At 41.4% G+C, this 18,331-nt stretch overlaps 1 protein-coding gene across 1 annotated transcript in view; it reads right to left on the bottom strand.

The window, feature by feature from the left end:
* The window catches only part of LOC134320439 (exostosin-1), a 148,562-nt gene that overhangs the window by 23,124 nt on the left and 107,107 nt on the right, over positions 1-18,331 (bottom strand). The window contains exons 3-7 of the mRNA XM_063001822.1: positions 15,261-15,368; positions 11,376-11,495; positions 6,521-6,653; positions 1,954-2,072; positions 892-987 (exon numbers count right to left, since the gene is read on the bottom strand). Of these exons, the coding sequence (XP_062857892.1) occupies positions 892-987; positions 1,954-2,072; positions 6,521-6,653; positions 11,376-11,495; positions 15,261-15,368 (576 nt within the window). The remainder of the gene's footprint in view (positions 1-891; positions 988-1,953; positions 2,073-6,520; positions 6,654-11,375; positions 11,496-15,260; positions 15,369-18,331) is intronic.

Genomic DNA, 18,331 nt, shown 5'->3' with positions numbered 1-18,331 from the left:
TAAACTGATGTAGTATCTTACATAAATTTAATGGAGCGGCACGGTGGCTAAGTGGGTAGCATTGTCGCCGTCGCCTCACAGTAAGAAGGCCCTGGGTTCGATCCCCAGGTGGGGCGGTCCGGGTCCTTTCTGTGTGGAGTTTGCATGTTCTCCCCGTGTCTGTGTCTCCCCACAGTCCAAAGACATGCAAATGAGGTAAACTGGAGATACAAAACTGCCCATGACTGTGTTCGATATAACCTTGTGAACTAATGAACCTTGTGTAAGGAGTAACTACCGTTCCTGTCATGAATGTAACCAAAGTGTAAAACATGACGTTAAAATCCTAATAAACAAACAAATAAATATAAGTTTAATGTGGGTTTAAAAAAAAATGAAAAAAATCTGCTGGGTCAGACGTGATTTGGTAGTTTGCTGTGAGCTTAATCTGACCCCTGTTAAAAACTTTCAGGATTTAATAGAATGTCCATTGCTTGAAGATCTTCTCCTCAAGCAACATTGTTTGATGTCCTAAATGCTCTTTTAGATGAATGGGTACAAACGATCGCAGACATACTAGAAAATCGTGTGGAAATTATGTGTCCACATACTTTTGGCCACTTAGCGTATTTTGTTGAATTGCTGAAATGCCAGAATGCCGTGACATACATGAATGATTTTGGGATGGCCAGTGTGGTGTTGTGCCCAGTGTTTAGGGGATATGCTCTGGAACCTTTAATCTATCAGTCCTTATTAGTACACTTAGCTCACTTTCAGTAGAGCTAGTACTAACTAGTGTTAATGTGGATGCATGAATGTAGTCATATCTGGCAACCTGACACACACACACACACACACACACAGTTTTCAATACACACAAAATCCAAATGTTCTCGTTTTTGTAGCATGTACCTTGCTCTCCTCCTCGATAACGATGAGAGGGACGGTAATAGACGGCCATTTGTTTCTGGCAGGTGAAGGTTTGTCACAGTTCCACAACACGATGATCTGCAAAGACACGCCCAAAACACATTACTGTATTCGTTTAACATTTAATTATTAGATGATCACAGGTACATTTTGTAGAACGTGATTTAAAGAACAAGGCTTTTCAACATCTGTATGAATGTTGAAAAAAATTTCTACCCCACAGCATCTTTAGCATATTCATCTTTTACGTAATTTTTTTTTTTTTTTTTTTTTTTTTTTTTTTTAAATTTTTTCCCCTTTTTCTCCCCATCCAATTGTTCAATTTGCATCGTGCTTCCTCTCTGTCTATGCCGAACCCTGCCCTGACCGAGGAGATCGAAGCTAACCCACATCCCCTCCGAAACATGAGCAGCAGCCGGATGCATTTTTGCCACCCACACATTTATGAGTTTGGCGCCACCTAGCGTTGCATGCGGAGAGACACACCCTAAGGGCACTCTTCCTCATCTCTTGATGATGAGGCGCCTCTAACCAGCCGGCAGAGGTCGTAATCGCATTCTGACAGGGAGAGACCCACATCCGGTTCTTTTTCCCACCCGCCCCAACTGAGCAACCGGCCAATCGTTGCTCATACAGCCGACCAGCCTCGAACCGGGAAGGCAGAGCTGGATTCGAAACGATGTACTCAGAATCCAGCTCTGGTTGCAGCGTGTCTTTTTACCGCTGCGCCACCTGAGCGGTGTTATCTTTTACGTTATTGTGGAGGAATTTAAGCATCACTATTCTTTCTTTTATTCTATTTCTGCATTTTTTTCTTTAACATTTCTTCACTGCTGCAGACCCTGATCCTGACCGAATAGAGCTGTACCTAACACACACCCCCTCAGACATGTATGCAGAGGCAAACTGCTTCTTTTCACCTGCTTGAGGTGGATTTACACAGGAAGTCACTGACATATTATATTAAAATAGAGAAAAATGCAAATAATTAATTTCAACTAGTGGCCTCAGACTTTAGGTCAGCACTGTATGTGTGTATCCTACCTGTGTACAAAACTTGGACTTGGCAACTGCGATGATGAGTTTAAGGACAGGCTGCTGTGGAGACTGAAGAGGTGTGACCACCTGAATTACAGCTGTAAACTCCTGCTGCGGGGTCTTACCTACACACACCCACACACACCCACACACACACACACACACACACACACACACACCCACACACACACACAAATACAAATACTGTATATATTTGCATGAAAGTCCATATGCTGTCATTTTTCAGCATTACTTACTGATTGCATTTACGTTCACACCGAAATCCATTACACGTTTTATAAAGGCAAATAATACAAAATCACACTGCAATAGTAACACACACACACATTTATTCATTTCTGTACTTTAGACTGGGTGTAAATGTTCGTTTGGCCTCAGCCTAAAATATAGATGTGATGGACACATAGTGGACGGAACTCATATACACTCATATACACTAACAGACAACACACACAGCAACACACACACACACACACACACACTTACATTCGCCAACTACTTTGTTAGGAACAGATGTTCACCTGCCAATTCATGTAATCGTCCATTCAGCCAGTCATATGACAGCAGAACAACACATAAAACATCCAGACATTAAACATCAGCACATGGAGGAACCCAGGTGGTGCAGCTGGAGATTCCGCTGGCACACCAGCGCCGAGATTCTGAACTCCTCGGTTCGAAACTCGGCGTTGCTATCTGGCGGGCGTAATTGGCAGTGTCTGCAGCAGATACTAATTGGCCACCCTATCTGCATCTGGGTGGGTCATCATACGCTGTGTAAGGACCCTGATCGGCAGAAGAGACACCTGTGCCGAATGCAGAGGCGAGAAAAGAAGAGCTGAAGAGAATTCACTTCAGGACTCATTCCATGACCTTTAGGGTGGTCAGTCCATCCTTTGCATATTTAAGGAGGGACGTATAACACAAAAGAACCTCCGAGAACCTGTGGAACCCTCTCACAGACTTAATTACTTAGCATCAAACCCAGCTCCCCAGGACCCACGCTGCCGTGTGGCACCCCACTCCACCAGCCGTGCCTCCACGCCACCCTTACCGGTACATATTTTAATCCAGCGTTGCATACTTAGAGTGTGTGGTGTGTAGTGTGTGGTGGTGTTTAAATTCCAGCAGGAAGGGAGCAGATTTATGAGGGTCGCTGTCGTCGTACATCAGCGCATTGAGTCGTTCCTGCAGTGTCATCAGAATTATGAAAAGTGAGAGTAACAGTGTCAGTGCTGCTGGAGAAACAGGGCATCCATCATCGCCGTGCTCCAGATTTACAGCCCAGAGACTAAATACAGGGACCCGCAACACGCAGGTGCAGTTCAAAAGTTTACACACACACACACACACACACATTAGGGTCATAATTAGGGCCCTTAATTAAGCACTTAATAAACCAAAAGTATTTTTTGTCTGTTTAACCTCCACTTTTTCCTGGTCAGGGTCTCAGAGGGTCTGATTCATTGGGCGAAAGGCAGGAAACATCCTGGACAGGTTGCCAGTACATCACCGGGTAGAAACTGCATGGCTTTGGACACGGACACAGGGAGAACATGCAAACCACACAGAAAGAACCCTGGTGCAGTGGGTAGCGCCGTCGCCTCACAGCAAGAAGGGCCTGGGTTTGAGTCGATTTCCCTGGAGAATTCAACTCGAACCCAGGCCCTTCTTGCTGTGAGCCGACGGACACACACACACACACACACACACACACACACACATATTAGGGTCATAATTAGGGTCTTAATTAAGCACTTAATAAACCAAGATTATTTTTTTGTCTGTTTAACCTCAGATTTTTCCTGGTCAGGGTCTCAGAGGGTCTGATTCATTGGGCGAAAGGCAGTAAACATTTCGGACAGGTTGCCAGTCCATCACTGGGTAGAGACTGCAGGGCTTTGGACTTGGGAGGAACACAGGACACGGGCACAGGGAGAACATGCAAACCACACAGAAAGAACCCTGGTGCAGTGGGTAGCGCCGTCGCCTCACAGCAAGAAGGGCCTGGGTTCGAGGCCCTTCTTGCTGTGAGGCGACGGCGCTACCCACTGCACCATGCCGCCACCCTAAAGCAAAATTAATTAACAATAAAACACCACTGGCTTTAACGGGCACCAAAGCTTCTCTTCACAGAGATTTAAATCTCAGATTGTGGTGATGATTCAGGTTGGGGGATGAATTCCCTAAAGTCATGTGGGCTGGCAATAATACGTCTACCTATCTGTACACACACACACACACACACACACACACTATTGCTCAGGGACAGGTTGGCATCTGTCTTGAGTTATGGTTTCATTTTTGCTGCGACAGATTTTTACTGCTCAGAGCAGAAGATGCTCAGGAGAGACAAGACGGTGGCATTTTGCTCTCACTTTCTCTCTCTCTCCCTCTCTCTCTCACATACACACTCGTGCGCACACACACTTACACACACACACACACATGACACCTTCCTGCTACCTAAACAAGAAGTAAAATGGAAATCTGTGTCTGTGAGAGTATAATCTGCATTTTTCCCTTTCCATCCAATCTAGTCATATCCAATTCTCCCTTGAGATTCCACTACCACTTGCACCATCTCTGTTCTAGCCTGGTGTGTGCGGTCAGTGTGGGTTTCCATGTTAACCCCATCCTCCCCCTATCAGCATGATGAACTATATCTGACCTTTCCTCCTTTAGACAGGTCATTTGTGTATGTTGGGCACCCAGCCAGGCTGGTAACACTGCTAAGATTCAAACTCGTGAGCGTGAACTGTCCCCAATGCTGTGCCACAAAAGCACCACTCAAGCCAACCCAATTCTACTTTTGCAATAATTCAAGAAAGGTATTTACAGTGTATCACAAAAGTGAGTACACCCCTCACATTTCTGCAGATATTTAAGTATATCTTTTCATGGGACAACACTGACAAAATGACACTTTGACACAATGAAAAGTAGTCTGTGTGCAGCTTATATAACAGTGTAAATTTATTCTTCCCTCAAAATAACTCAATATACAGCCATTAATGTCTAAACCACCGGCAACAAAAGTGAGTACACCCCTTAGTGAAAGTTCCTGAAGTGTCAATATTTTGTGTGGCCACCATTATTTCCCAGAACTGCCTTAACTTTCCTGGGCATGGAGTTTACCAGAGCTTCACAGGTTGCCACTGGAATGCTTTTCCACTCCTCCATGACGACATCACGGAGCTGGAGGATATTCGAGACTTTGCGCTCCTCCACCTTCCGCTTGAGGATGCCCCAGAGATGTTCTATTGGGTTTAGGTCTGGAGACATGCTTGGCCAGTCCATCACCTTTACCCTCAGCCTCTTCAATAAAGCAGTGGTCGTCTTAGAGGTGTGTTTGGGGTCATTATCATGCTGGAACACTGCCCTGCGACCCAGTTTCTGGAGGGAGGGGATCATGCTCTGCTTCAGTATTTCACAGTACATATTGGAGTTCATGTGTCCCTCAATGAAATGTAACTCCCCAACACCTGCTGCACTCATGCAGCCCCAGACCATGGCATTCCCACCACCATGCTTGACTGTAGGCATGACACACTTATCTTTGTACTCCTCACCTGATTGCCGCCACACATGCTTGAGACCATCTGAACCAAACAAATTAATCTTGGTCTCATCAGACCATAGGACATGGTTCCAGTAATCCATGTCCTTTGTTGACATGTCTTCAGCAAACTGTTTGCGGGCTTTCTTGTGTAGAGACTTCAGAAGAGGCTTCCTTCTGGGGTGACAGCCATGCAGACCAATTTGATGTAGTGTGCGGCGTATGGTCTGAGCACTGACAGGCTGACCCCCCACCTTTTCAATCTCTGCAGCAATGCTGACAGCACTCCTGCGCCTATCTTTCAAAGACAGCAGTTGGATGTGACGCTGAGCACGTGCATTTAGCTTCTTTGGACGACCAACGCGAGGTCTGTTCTGAGTGGACCCTGCTCTTTTAAAACGCTGGATGATCTTGGTCACTGTGCTGCAACTCAGTTTCAGGGTGTTGGCAATCTTCTTGTAGCCTTGGCCATCTTCATGTAGCGCAACAATTCATCTTTTAAGATCCTCAGAGAGTTCTTTGCCATGAGGTGCCATGTTGGAACTTTCAGTGACCAGTATGAGAGAGTGTGAGAGCTGTACTACTAAATTGAACACACCTGCTCCCTATGCACACCTGAGACCTAGTAACACTAACGAGTCACATGACATTTTGGAGGGAAAATGACAAGCAGTGCTCAATTTGGACATTTAGGGGTGTAGTCTCTTAGGGGTGTACTCACTTTTGTTGCCGGTGGTTTAGACATTAATGGCTGTATATTGAGTTATTTTGAGGGAAGAATAAATTTACACTGTTATATAAGCTGCACACAGACTACTTTTCATTGTGTCAAAGTGTCATTTTGTCAGTGTTGTCCCATGAAAAGATATACTTAAATATCTGCAGAAATGTGAGGGGTGTACTCACTTTTGTGATACACTGTACATGATCTTCAGTAGAGCACACACACACACACACACACACACACACACACACACACACACACTTACTTACCCATTAATCGGTAGTAGAAGGGGAATAGGGAGAGATCAGAAGAGAACTGAGGGAGTGTGAATAATCCACCAGGTAAAGAGTTCCACATCAGCCTGCTTCTGGATGTATGTGTGTATATCCTGTCTTGGATAATCTGTCAAACACACACACACACACGCACACACACATAATGAGGAAAAAACCCTGAGTGTGTTATTAACCCATCATTAACATACAAAATGATTGTCCGGTTACATCCACCACATACACACTTAGAAATAAAAGTCCACTATTAAATTCTTTTTCTGCATATCCAAGCTTGGGTCAAAGCACAGGGTCAGCCAATAAACGGTGCCCCTGCAGCAGATAGGGTTAAGGGCCTTGCTCAAGGGCCCAACGGTGGATCTGAACCAACAATCTTACAGTAGATAGCTCAAAGCTCTACCCACTAAGCTACCACTAACACTGTGAAGGTTTCCTCAAAATGATTACAGTCAGAGTCTGTAAGTCTGTAAGTCTAGCCTTGTGTAAATTAAACATATCAGATTTTTGACACTCTGCTTCACCAGCAAGAAGCTCTCAGCATATTTTCATCAAAAGAGAAAAACTTCATTAGCAGCTAGCTCACTGCAGTGTCGTGCTAATTATTCACACTCATCCTAATCAGCACACGAGGGCATAACAAGGATCTCATAAGGAAAGACCTGTGGCAAGTGCTGAAAATAACCCTTGAAGTTAAACACACACACACACACACAATTATAGAGTTAAGGTAGGAAAAACAGCTCAACTCAGATGTACATACAGTTACATGAGAAGCGGTGGTATGGCATAGTGAGGCGGTGCTGCTCAGCCTGCCACGTTGGGTTCGCGATTTTTGCACTTGCCGTGGTGCTTAAAGTTCACCTGATTGACCCAGTTTGCCGCTGACCTTTTCAAAGCTCCTCCAATGAGACCTCCGTACGAACAACGCTCAATGAGAACAAAACTTAACGTGACTTATTGTATTGAAACAACGAGCGAGGAATTTAATTAGTGAAGAGATGAGCAGTAATAATTAAGAGAAGTTTAGTGTTTCTGTGTCATTCTTTTAATACATTAAACCACGTTAATCTTTTTTAACCATAAGCGTTTTAGACTCTCTCAGAGAAGCTGATTCTCACAATTTCTCAGCACCCCGAGCTCTAACACAAGTTTAAAGGTCTGAGAGAAAACACAAGTGGCACCCTTATGCCGAAGGAAAAAAATATCCAACTGGCCCTATTTAATCATAAAATATCACATTCTCTTTCAACTAACAGTGAATATTAATTCTTTTTCTAGTCTCTAGTGAATGCTGTAATGAATCTTTTGTAAGGCAGGAACATGTATGTGAACTCACTGAAGCAGCGATGATGTTTCCTGGATCAAACTTGGACAGAAGTGAGTTATTTTTACCCATTCATGGATTTGTTTAAATCATTAACAGACCAGATCATGCCGCATCATCTGGACTTCAACCCAAATGCCAAAGCAAACCCCCCAAATAGTTTTATTTTAAACCTTAATGTAGCTCAAGGTGACAGAAAACTACCATGACATTTAGCAGTAATTTGATATTTGTTTCTTTAATGAATACAAGGGCGGCACGGTGGCTCGGTGGGTAGCACTGTCGCCTCACAGCAAAAAGGTCCTGGGTTTGATCCCCAGGTGGGGCGGTCTGGGTCCTTTCAGTGTGGAGTTTGCATTTTCTCCCCGTGTCTGCGTGGGTTTACTCTGGGTGCTCCGTTTTTTTCCCACAGTCCAAAGACGTGCAAGTGAGGTGAATTGGAGACACTAAATCGTCCATGACTGTGTTCAACATTAAACTTGTGAACTGATGAACCTTGTGTAATGAGTAACTACCGTTCCTGTCATGAATGTAACCAGAGTGTAAAACATGACGTTAAAATCCTAATAAACAAACAAACAAATTAATGAATACAAACTGTTCATGTTTGTCCACTCCAGACCTTGATGCTTCCTCCAGCATCCTTCACAGTTGTTCTGAAGTTTGGTGTTGGTTTATTTATTTTTATCTCTTTTGTCTACATTTGTTTTGGCAGCGGTTGTTTTTCTTAGTTTTTTTCCACCAACACAATCATGTTCTTTATGGTAAAGATATAAACCAATATTTTTAAATTCCAAATATTTGTGTATGCTATTTCCATTCTCAGGCATTGCACTTGTATACTTGGAGTTTTTGCAGGGTGAACACACCCTGTTCATCAGAAGCAACAGTACTGATATTTTATAGCATTTTTCAGATTAATGCATCTCTAAGTTTGTTTGTTGGGAAAGAAAATTAGAAAAGCAGACTTAGGGCCACTGTTCCATTGTTTCCTATAAAGTGTGGCGCATTTTTGCTGTGTTGGGTTCCGATTTTTGTGCTGGCCGTGGCGCTCGAAGTTCACCTGATTAAATTTTGACCCAGTTTTCCTCTGACCTTTTCAAAATGCTTCCAATAAGATGAACTGATTCTCACAACTTCTCAGCAGCCCGAGCTAAAACACAAGTTTAAAAGTGAAACAGTGAGGAAAATCCAGCTAAACGCAGATACACGTGGAGCTTTCAGAGTGGATTTGACGATTTGACGGTGGTGGACTTTGATGACGTTTCACCACACCGCTCAAGCTGAGGGCTGAGCAAAGAGGCAGTTTGCGCCTGCACTCGCGGTTTTGCCGCTTTTCATGTCAATGCGCCCTTAGATTTTGGATGTGTGTGTTTTTCTTTCTTGTGTAATTAAGAGCAACTCAACCCTCCAATAATAGTTTTGAGTTACATAGTTTGGGCACTATGTGCTTTTCTACTATAAACATCAGATCTCATCTGTAATTATTGTTGAAATCCTGGTAAATTCAAAGAGGTTCCCAGTTTGTTTTAGCACCTGTTTGTGGGACACCCCGCCACCCTGGCACCTCATTTGTTTTCTTTAGTGCTGCTTTTACTTTTTACTTTTACTACACAAAGGCTGTGAAGATATTTCTACAGATTGAGACAGTAGTTTAGATTACATTTAACACAAGACACACCCTTCCACACACACACACACACACAGTTCATGAGGTGTTACAGACGCCTCATTTACCTCAGTGTCAATGCACTTATTCCTCCCCTTGTTGGAGCATCTGCTACACACACACACACACATACTCAAACACACACACACACACACACACACACAGGAGCTCAAACCAGAGTCTAATTTATTCCTCACAAGTTTCAGTGTTGCACCTGGTAACATTTACGCTGGCATAACATGAAGCTGGAGCTTTAATCCTGGTACAAAGACAAACTTTCAAAAGTAAAACACTCAAGTGCTTCTTTCTTCCTTGTTCACTTTCATTAATTCTTTCTCTCCAGGCACCTCCACAATCATAGTTCTGCTTTATTTCCTCTCTTTAATTCACTGTCTTTTTCAATTATTTCTTATTCACAGGTGGCACCAGCGTCAGACAGCGGTGGTCCAGAGAGCCGTTAAATTACAGTTTTAAATGCTGGAAGATTTATCACTATGTGAGCACAACAAAACGTTAACAGCAGCACCAACAGCAGCATCAGTTAAGCACACACAGTCATTAAACATTAAATTTAACAATATTTAGATACATATCCAGTAAATTAGATAAATCTTTCTCAACTAGGTAACTGGCTGAAGTCATGTGATGGATTTGCCCTCTGTCCAGGGTGTTGCTGTCTTGCGCCTAGTGTTTCCTTGTAAAACTGGACCCCGCTGTGACCCTGACCAGGATAATTGATAGTTAGTTGATGTAAATGAAAGTTAAAGTAGTAGGATCAAAGGGGGAGGGGTGATCTCTGCAGCTGCGGTGTTCACTTCTTTTCACCTGTCAGGGGCGGGGTCTCACAGAGTGCGGTTTCACATATAGAGAGCCACACATCGCCATCCATGATTAGCTGTCCCTGTGCAGTTCCCTTGATTGGTCAGCAGAGGTTGCACCCAGTTTTAGCCATTGTCCATCCTCTTACAGACACACAGTCTATCGACCCAGGCAACACAATGCATCGTACTGTCTCTGTACAAGATGTTACATAAAGCATTTTGGTTCAGCGCATAGCCAGTGATGCAGCTCTGCTTTCACATCATTATCACATGAAAATCTTCTTCCCCTTAAAGCTTTTGAGCGTCCAAAAAGGTGGAAATCAGATGACGCTAAATCCGGACTATAAGCGTCTCTCAGTCTCTCGGACACGACCGATTACTACTCCTCCCACCCTCACCGTTTTCAACCAAAACATAAAAGTGCCGAAACTTTTTGAAGATCCCTAGTGTATAAATATAAAGGGGGGGAAGGAAGAGGGGTAAGAAAGAAGGGGGGGGGGTGGGTATCTAGGTCTTCCGCTGGGAGCTGTAGAAGGAATTAAAAAAAAAAAGTAATAAAAAGGTGACCAGCACCTTTTAAAGTTGTCTGTAGAATCCCTCAGACCAAATCAGAATTAGAATCTGCGTTTTTGACAGATTATTATTATTTTTCACAATGAATGCAGCGGTGACATGGGACCAAAGATAATAAATCAATCTCGTAGACTCGTAGATTTTACTCTGTACAGAAACGGCAGCTAAATCTCATTGTTTTGTTTTACCACGAACCTTCTCCACCTCTCATCGCTGCACTGAAAATAAAGTTGTTGAACCTGAGGTGTTTGTGAAGATTGATGGTGTTTAACAGTGTGAGGTCACACCGACGGTACTGGAGCACTTCAGTGCCACACAGACGGATGTAAACCGAAGCGTTTATGCTCGAGAAACGTAGAACAAACAAATTAGGAAAATGCACTTGGTTTCTTCTGAACCCACCACACAACAACTCTTACTTCTGGTCCTGCTGCTCTTACTTACCTCTAACGTGGTTAAGACTATTTTATCCACCGAGGAGAAATAGGAGTCCCACAGGAACTGGGTCTGCTGTCTCAGAGCCAAAATCCGCTCTGCATCGATAGACCTGGTGATGGAGGGAATCTAAGACAGACGGACAGTGGACAGACAGAAAAAGAGTGTGTCTTTACTCCAGGTACTTTGTTTTTCTTTACACTTCAGAAATTTTCCCCTGGCATGTGTGAGTGTGAGATTCAATAGACTGGCAACCTGCCAACGGTGTGTTCCCTTCTATCATGAAGTATGTCTGGAGTAGGTACCGGATCTACTACAGGTCTGCTTTTATATGGAAAATAGCATTTAGTAAACACAAATTACACTTTATGGACAAAAGTAATGGGACATCCCTTTTTATTTCTGAATTGATGTGTTCCAGCCACAACAATTGCTAACAGGTGTAATAAATCAATTATACAAAGGATATTATATGCAACTTTGCTGCAACAGTTTAGGGAAGGTCCTTTACTATTCCAGCATGACTGTGCCCCTTTGCACTAAGCCAGCTCTATAAAGACATGATTAAAATCTCGGTTTAAAGAAACTCCAGTGACCTGCACAGAGCCCTGACCTCAGACCCACTGAACAGCCACTTGACCACTATCAGTGCCCAGCTGTAAAAATACTGTTTTGACTCAATAGGCACAAATTCCCACAGACATACTTTAGTCTTTTGAGAAGCCTTATTAAAAGAGTGGCTCTTGTTCTAGCTGAGAGGTCACTCTGTTTTAATACTGTTTGTTTTGGAAATGGGATGTCCAGCAAGCCCATGGTCAGGTGTCCAAATACTTTCAACCATATAATGTGTGTGTAGTTCTCATACTAGACTGGATTTATGTTCTTTTTATTGTTCTTTTAATATAAACAACCCCAACCCCAAAAGAAAAAATAATTTTTAATTCCACTGTACTGCTCAAGCAGGATGGATCTCCCATTACAGTCGTGGTTTGTTGTTTTTTTTTTTTTTACAGCATTGCTTTGAAACAAAGTTCATTGTAGAAAAAAGTGCAAATACAATTTGAATTGATGACCCTGTGGTATTTTAAGGTGTAAAGTGTTCTCTAAACCATGCAAAATAAAGACTGACTTCTCTAACTCGCCCCCTAGATCTAAGTAAGTCAGTGAATTGGTGTGTGATGGTCTGCAAGGAACTATTACTGTCCAGGGTTTCCTAGTGATACTAGATCCGGTGCAACCCTGGTTACATAAAATGAATTAATAAATAATAAAGCAGTGTAAAAATGATTCAGTCAAGGCGAATGTGTCAAACTCGGCTCACATTATAAATGACTTGGTAAAAAAATGACTTATTGGGTAATTTGAGTTTAATCAATTCCAAAACTCACAACCATATCAGGTTTGTACAAAATGCTATGAGAGGCTATTTGAGTCCATTAGAGTCTAAGAGACATTTAATGTGTGTATGTGGACGGGGCCTTAAGGGTGTTGGGTCATTAATAATCAGAATTTTCAGTCTTGTCCCCCGGTGTAAAAGCTTTAGGTCACGTTTCTTGTCGTTAGTGACATTTGGCCCGTGATATTTCAGCCGTGGCGCAACCAGCACGTTAATGACTTTGCTTGGAAAGGGCAGGCAGGTAGCAACCATTAATAACCTTAGTAATTAATGAACATAAATATCACATCACACCTTACAGCCTGGTGACTCACGTCTATGTGAAATTTACCACTCTGGGCTGAAAAATCCATTTTTAACCTCATTATTCACAGCTGATGAGTTGGTCGTTTTAAAGGTCCATGATTACAGCAGGGCTGAAGGATTAACTCATAATCAGCCAAGAACTGTTTAGTAGATGCTTCAACTTAGAGAAGTTACAGGTTAAACAGATAACAAGGGTCATATTCAGAGTGGAATCATGTATTAGATTTATTTCTGATGCACTGTGTAAAGATATGAAGATGTGAAGATATTATATACACATTTAAAAAATATATATATTATATAGTTAATTAAAAATATATATATTATTTTTATTTATTATCATTTTTTTATTATTATACTTATTATTCATGATAACTTTTTTTTTAATTTATTTTTTATTTATTATTTATTTTATATATAATGAATAAAAATGATTCATTTACTGAAAAATTTCATTTACTGAAAAACATATATATATATTTTTTATTATTATTTATTTATTTATTATTATTATTTTTTATTTACTTTAAATTTATTTTTATTTTATTATATATATATATATATATATAGGTCCTTCTCAAAAAATTAGCATATTGTGATAAAGTTCATTATTTTCCATAATGTAATGATAAAAATTAAACTTTCATATATTTTAGATTCATTGCACACCAACTGAAATATTTCAGGTCTTTTATTGTTTTAATACTGATGATTTTGGCATACAGCTCATGAAAACCCAAAATTCCTATCTCAAAAAATTAGCATATCATGAAAAGGTTCTCTAAACGAGCTATTAACCTAATCATCTGAATCAACGAATTAACTCTAAACACCTGCAAAAGATTCCTGAGGCTTTTAAAAACTCCCAGCCTGGTTCATTACTCAAAACTGCAATCATGGGTAAGACTGCCGACCTGACTGCTGTCCAGAAGGCCATCATTGACACCCTCAAGCAAGAGGGTAAGACACAGAAATAAATTTCTGAACGAATAGGCTGTTCCCAGAGTGCTGTATCAAGGCACCTCAGTGGGAAGTCTGTGGGAAGGAAAAAGTGTGGCAGAAAACGCTGCACAACGAGAAGAGGTGACCGGACCCTGAGGAAGATTGTGGAGAAGGGCCGATTCCAGACCTTGGGGGACCTGCGGAAGCAGTGGACTGAGTCTGGAGTAGAAACATCCAGAGCCACCGTGCACAGGCGTGTGCAGGAAATGGGCTACAGGTGCCGCATTCCCCAGGTCAAGCCACTTTTGAACCAGAAACAGCGGCAGAAGCGCCTGACCTGGGCTACAGAGAAGCAGCACTGGACTGTTGCTCAGTGGTCCAAAGTACTGTTTTCGGAAATCAAGGTGCCAGAGTCTGGAGGAAGACTGGGGAGAAGGAAATGCCAAAATGCCTGAAGTCCAGTGTCAAGTACCCACAGTCAGTGATGGTCTGGGGTGCCATGTCAGCTGCTGGTGTTGGTCCACTGTGTTTTATCAAGGGCAGGGTCAATGCAGCTAGCTATCAGGAGATTTTGGAGCACTTCATGCTTCCATCTGCTGAAAAGCTTTATGGAGATGAAGATTTCATTTTTCAGCACGACCTGGCACCTGCTCACAGTGCCAAAACCACTGGTGAATGGTTTACTGACCATGGTATTACTGTGCTCAATTGGCCTGCCAACTCTCCTGACCTGAACCCCATAGAGAATCTGTGGGATATTGTGAAGAGAAAGTTGAGAGACACAAGACCCAACACTCTGGATGAGCTTAAGGCCGCTATCGAAGCATCCTGGGCCTCCATAACACCTCAGCAGTGCCACAGGCTGATTGCCTCCATGCCACGCCGCATTGAAGCAGTCATTTCTGCAAAAGGATTCCCGACCAAGTATTGAGTGCATAACTGAACATAATTATTTGAAGGTTGACTTTTTTTGTATTAAAAACACTTTTCTTTTATTGGTCGGATGAAATATGCTAATTTTTTGAGATAGGAATTTTGGGTTTTCATGAGCTGTATGCCAAAATCATCAGTATTAAAACAATAAAAGACCTGAAATATTTCAGTTGGTGTGCAATGAATCTAAAATATATGAAAGTTTAATTTTTATCATTACATTATGGAAAATAATGAACTTTATCACAATATGCTAATTTTTTGAGAAGGACCTGTATATATACTGTATATAAAATTTAAGTGTGTGTGTGTGTTACCTGTAGTAGTAATCTCTCATCTCCAATAATGACAGCTTTACTCCAGTCGATGACCTCAGAGAAAGGGAGTTCCCATCCATTACTCAGTAATACAGGGATACATGCCGCCTAAAGACCACACACACACACACACACCCAATATAAACAAGCAGACACAAATTACAAAAATAACAACTTTTGTTGTCAATTTAGTTTCATTACCTCCTCAAAAACTTCATTTGTCAAAATAATGAGGCAGTAGCTAATATTAGATTCAGATCTCACAACAACAGCTTGAGTCTGTAAAAACTTCAGTTCTGTGGTCCATGAAAACACAGCGCTCATGTATATTTAGCAATATCGTGGTCACTCATTAGCAAAACATTTTAAATACTGAAGCATCTCAGCACAGAACACAACTGGAGCTGGTTTCTTGATTGGCATGTATTTAAGCATATATAACACAAATCAACACCATTTTAACATAATAACAGATTTCTTGTTATGAAGCCATGAGGGCATTTTGCACAGTTTGGCTTCCAGTTTAGCACAGCATGGCCCCTGAGTTCTGCTCTTATTAAAAAAATGTAGACTCGCTGTAGGTAATTTGTAAAAAAAAAAAAAGGCTAAGAAAGTAGTTTAAGAAAATATTTAAACATCGAGACGTGTACATTTTGATTATGTTGTTTAGTCATTTTTTCAGTACCTGCTGGGTTTATTTTCTGACAGGTTTAGGAAACGTTCTCCCAGTTGTGACCCAACCACACGCACCAAGACTGTAAATATAGCACAGGTCTATTTATGATCATTAGGTCAGCATGGGCCAAAAATATGTCTAGTGTCTATGGGGTTTATAAAAGATGCAAAGAATAAGAGCAATACAATGACTGGCAAATACAGATTGAAAAAATAACCCTGCATCAAGATTTTATTTGTACGGCTGGGATTCAGGGTACGAATCTCAGTAGTGCTATCGACCAGTCGGGCATTTACATGCCATTATGTCTGGGAAGAGAGTAGCCAAGGTGACTCATTCAACTCCGACACCAAACAAACAGACTGTGTTACCTCATTGGCTTTAATATTTTTAATACTGCATGTTTCTCTGCTATTATGCATTGCAGGTTTAGTTTTATCAAGTAATTTTAACTGCTTGAAAGGCAGAAATACCCAGTAAACGGCGTCAATCCAGCACAGAACTTCAGACACAGTGTAAATCTAGTACAAGCCTGGAACAAAATATCTTCCAAAAAAAGCATAAAAAAGGTTCAAGCTTGAAAAGAGTCAGTATTTTACAATGATGGCTGTGATGGTCGTACTGAAAATTCTTACATACCCCAAATTTCTATTAAACTTAGAAAGCCCGAGTGATGTTATTGGTTTACCCTGGTAAACAGCAGACAGACTGGCTAATATTAGAAGGTTTCTGAGGTGGCACATACAATGTGTGTTGCTTCTAAAAGCTTTTTCATGTTGCTTTTACTTCAGCGCTGAAAGCTACTGATTCATACATGAAAGGAGGAAAAAGATCAGAGAAATGGATCAAGAATCTAAACAACACGACTTGCCTTTTGTCCCCTTTATCCTCTCTGAGAAATGGAAGATCCAGGTGCCGACCCATTAGCAGCAGTTTTTTCTTAAATCTCCTAAACTGAACATATTAGTTGTGTGCAGTGGAGAATGTGTAGTTGTATAGTTTATATAACTGTCTTAAAACATATCATCAGTTATTCTTTAAAATGTGTCCATCTGTAGATTTAATTAAAAGTTTAGGTTATTCTGAATTGAACGTGTGATGTATGTACTGTACATGTACACTAATGAGTCAAAACATTTTGACCAGCCCCCAAAATGATGATTATTATTAGTACATGGGTTAACCCCATTTTCTCTTAATATTCGGGTACCACATAACAACTTAATAGATCTTGTATCAATGCATCATATACATACTGTATATATATAACTGCACACACAGTAAATATACACTATATGAAGAGCACAACAGCACAAAAATATAGCAGATATTTATTTTTAATTCCAGAAACTGTGATTTAGCCCATATTTTTTTATGTCTGTGCGGAGTTCGGCATGGTCTTCCATGTCTCTAGAAGTGTCTGTTTTATGTGAGCCAATTAGATAGAAGTATCTATAGAAACCTTTATGGGTTAGTTCAGGTACTGTGTTTACCTCTTTACTGTTAAAAGCCTGTAGAACTGGACTGGATACTATACATCTATACATACTACTATACATACTATACCATCCCAGGTTTGATTACCGACCCTGGTTACTGTCTGTGTCCTTATGAGAGTGATATAAGAGTGCTGTTTTTGTATTGAATAGACTGAGTCCTTTTGCACTTAGTCCTCTGCCTGTATGGACTGCTTTGTATGTAATTGGACATTTGTCTGGACCTTACTTACAATTCTGTCTTTCCCTTTTGTTTATGTTGATTTGTGTACATTATTAAAATAGTTCCTGTGATTTGAGCAACTTCCTGTACAGCTTCGTCTTCTTTTTAGAAAAATGCTGCTCCAGTTTCCTTCCACAAGTTCAAAAACATGCAGTCAGGCCAATTGGAGCTACTAGAAACTGACCTGTGTGTGTGCCCTGTGATGGACTGGCGATCTGTCCACAGTGTTGTCTGCCTTTCGCATTATGAATCAGACTCACCACAACCCTGACCAGTTTAAAGCAGTGCTAAAAAAGACTGAATGAATAAATGAATGAATGGTATACACCTCTGCTAAAACCTAAAAATAACTCAACTGTATTAACATCAGAGAAAACTGTATAGGATATATATAAATCATATGTATATATGGTTGGTCATCTTCTAGACCTTCATCAGTGGTCACAGGACGCTGCCCATGGGGCGCTGTTGGCTGGATGTTTTTGGTTGGTGGACTATTCTCAGTCCAGCAGTGACAGTGAGGTGTTTAAAAACTCCATTAGCGTTGCTGTGTCTGATCCACTCATACCAGCACAACACACACTAACACACCACCACCATGTCAGCGTCACTGCAGTGCTGAGAATCATCCACCACCCAAATAATACCTGCTCTGTAGTGGTCCTGGGAGAGTCCT

The sequence above is a fragment of the Trichomycterus rosablanca genome, chromosome 9 (assembly GCF_030014385.1).
Source record: "Trichomycterus rosablanca isolate fTriRos1 chromosome 9, fTriRos1.hap1, whole genome shotgun sequence".
NCBI classification, from domain to species: Eukaryota; Metazoa; Chordata; class Actinopteri; order Siluriformes; family Trichomycteridae; genus Trichomycterus; species Trichomycterus rosablanca.
Note: the sequence above shows the minus strand (reverse complement) of the source record. Positions and strands in the feature narration are given on the sequence as shown.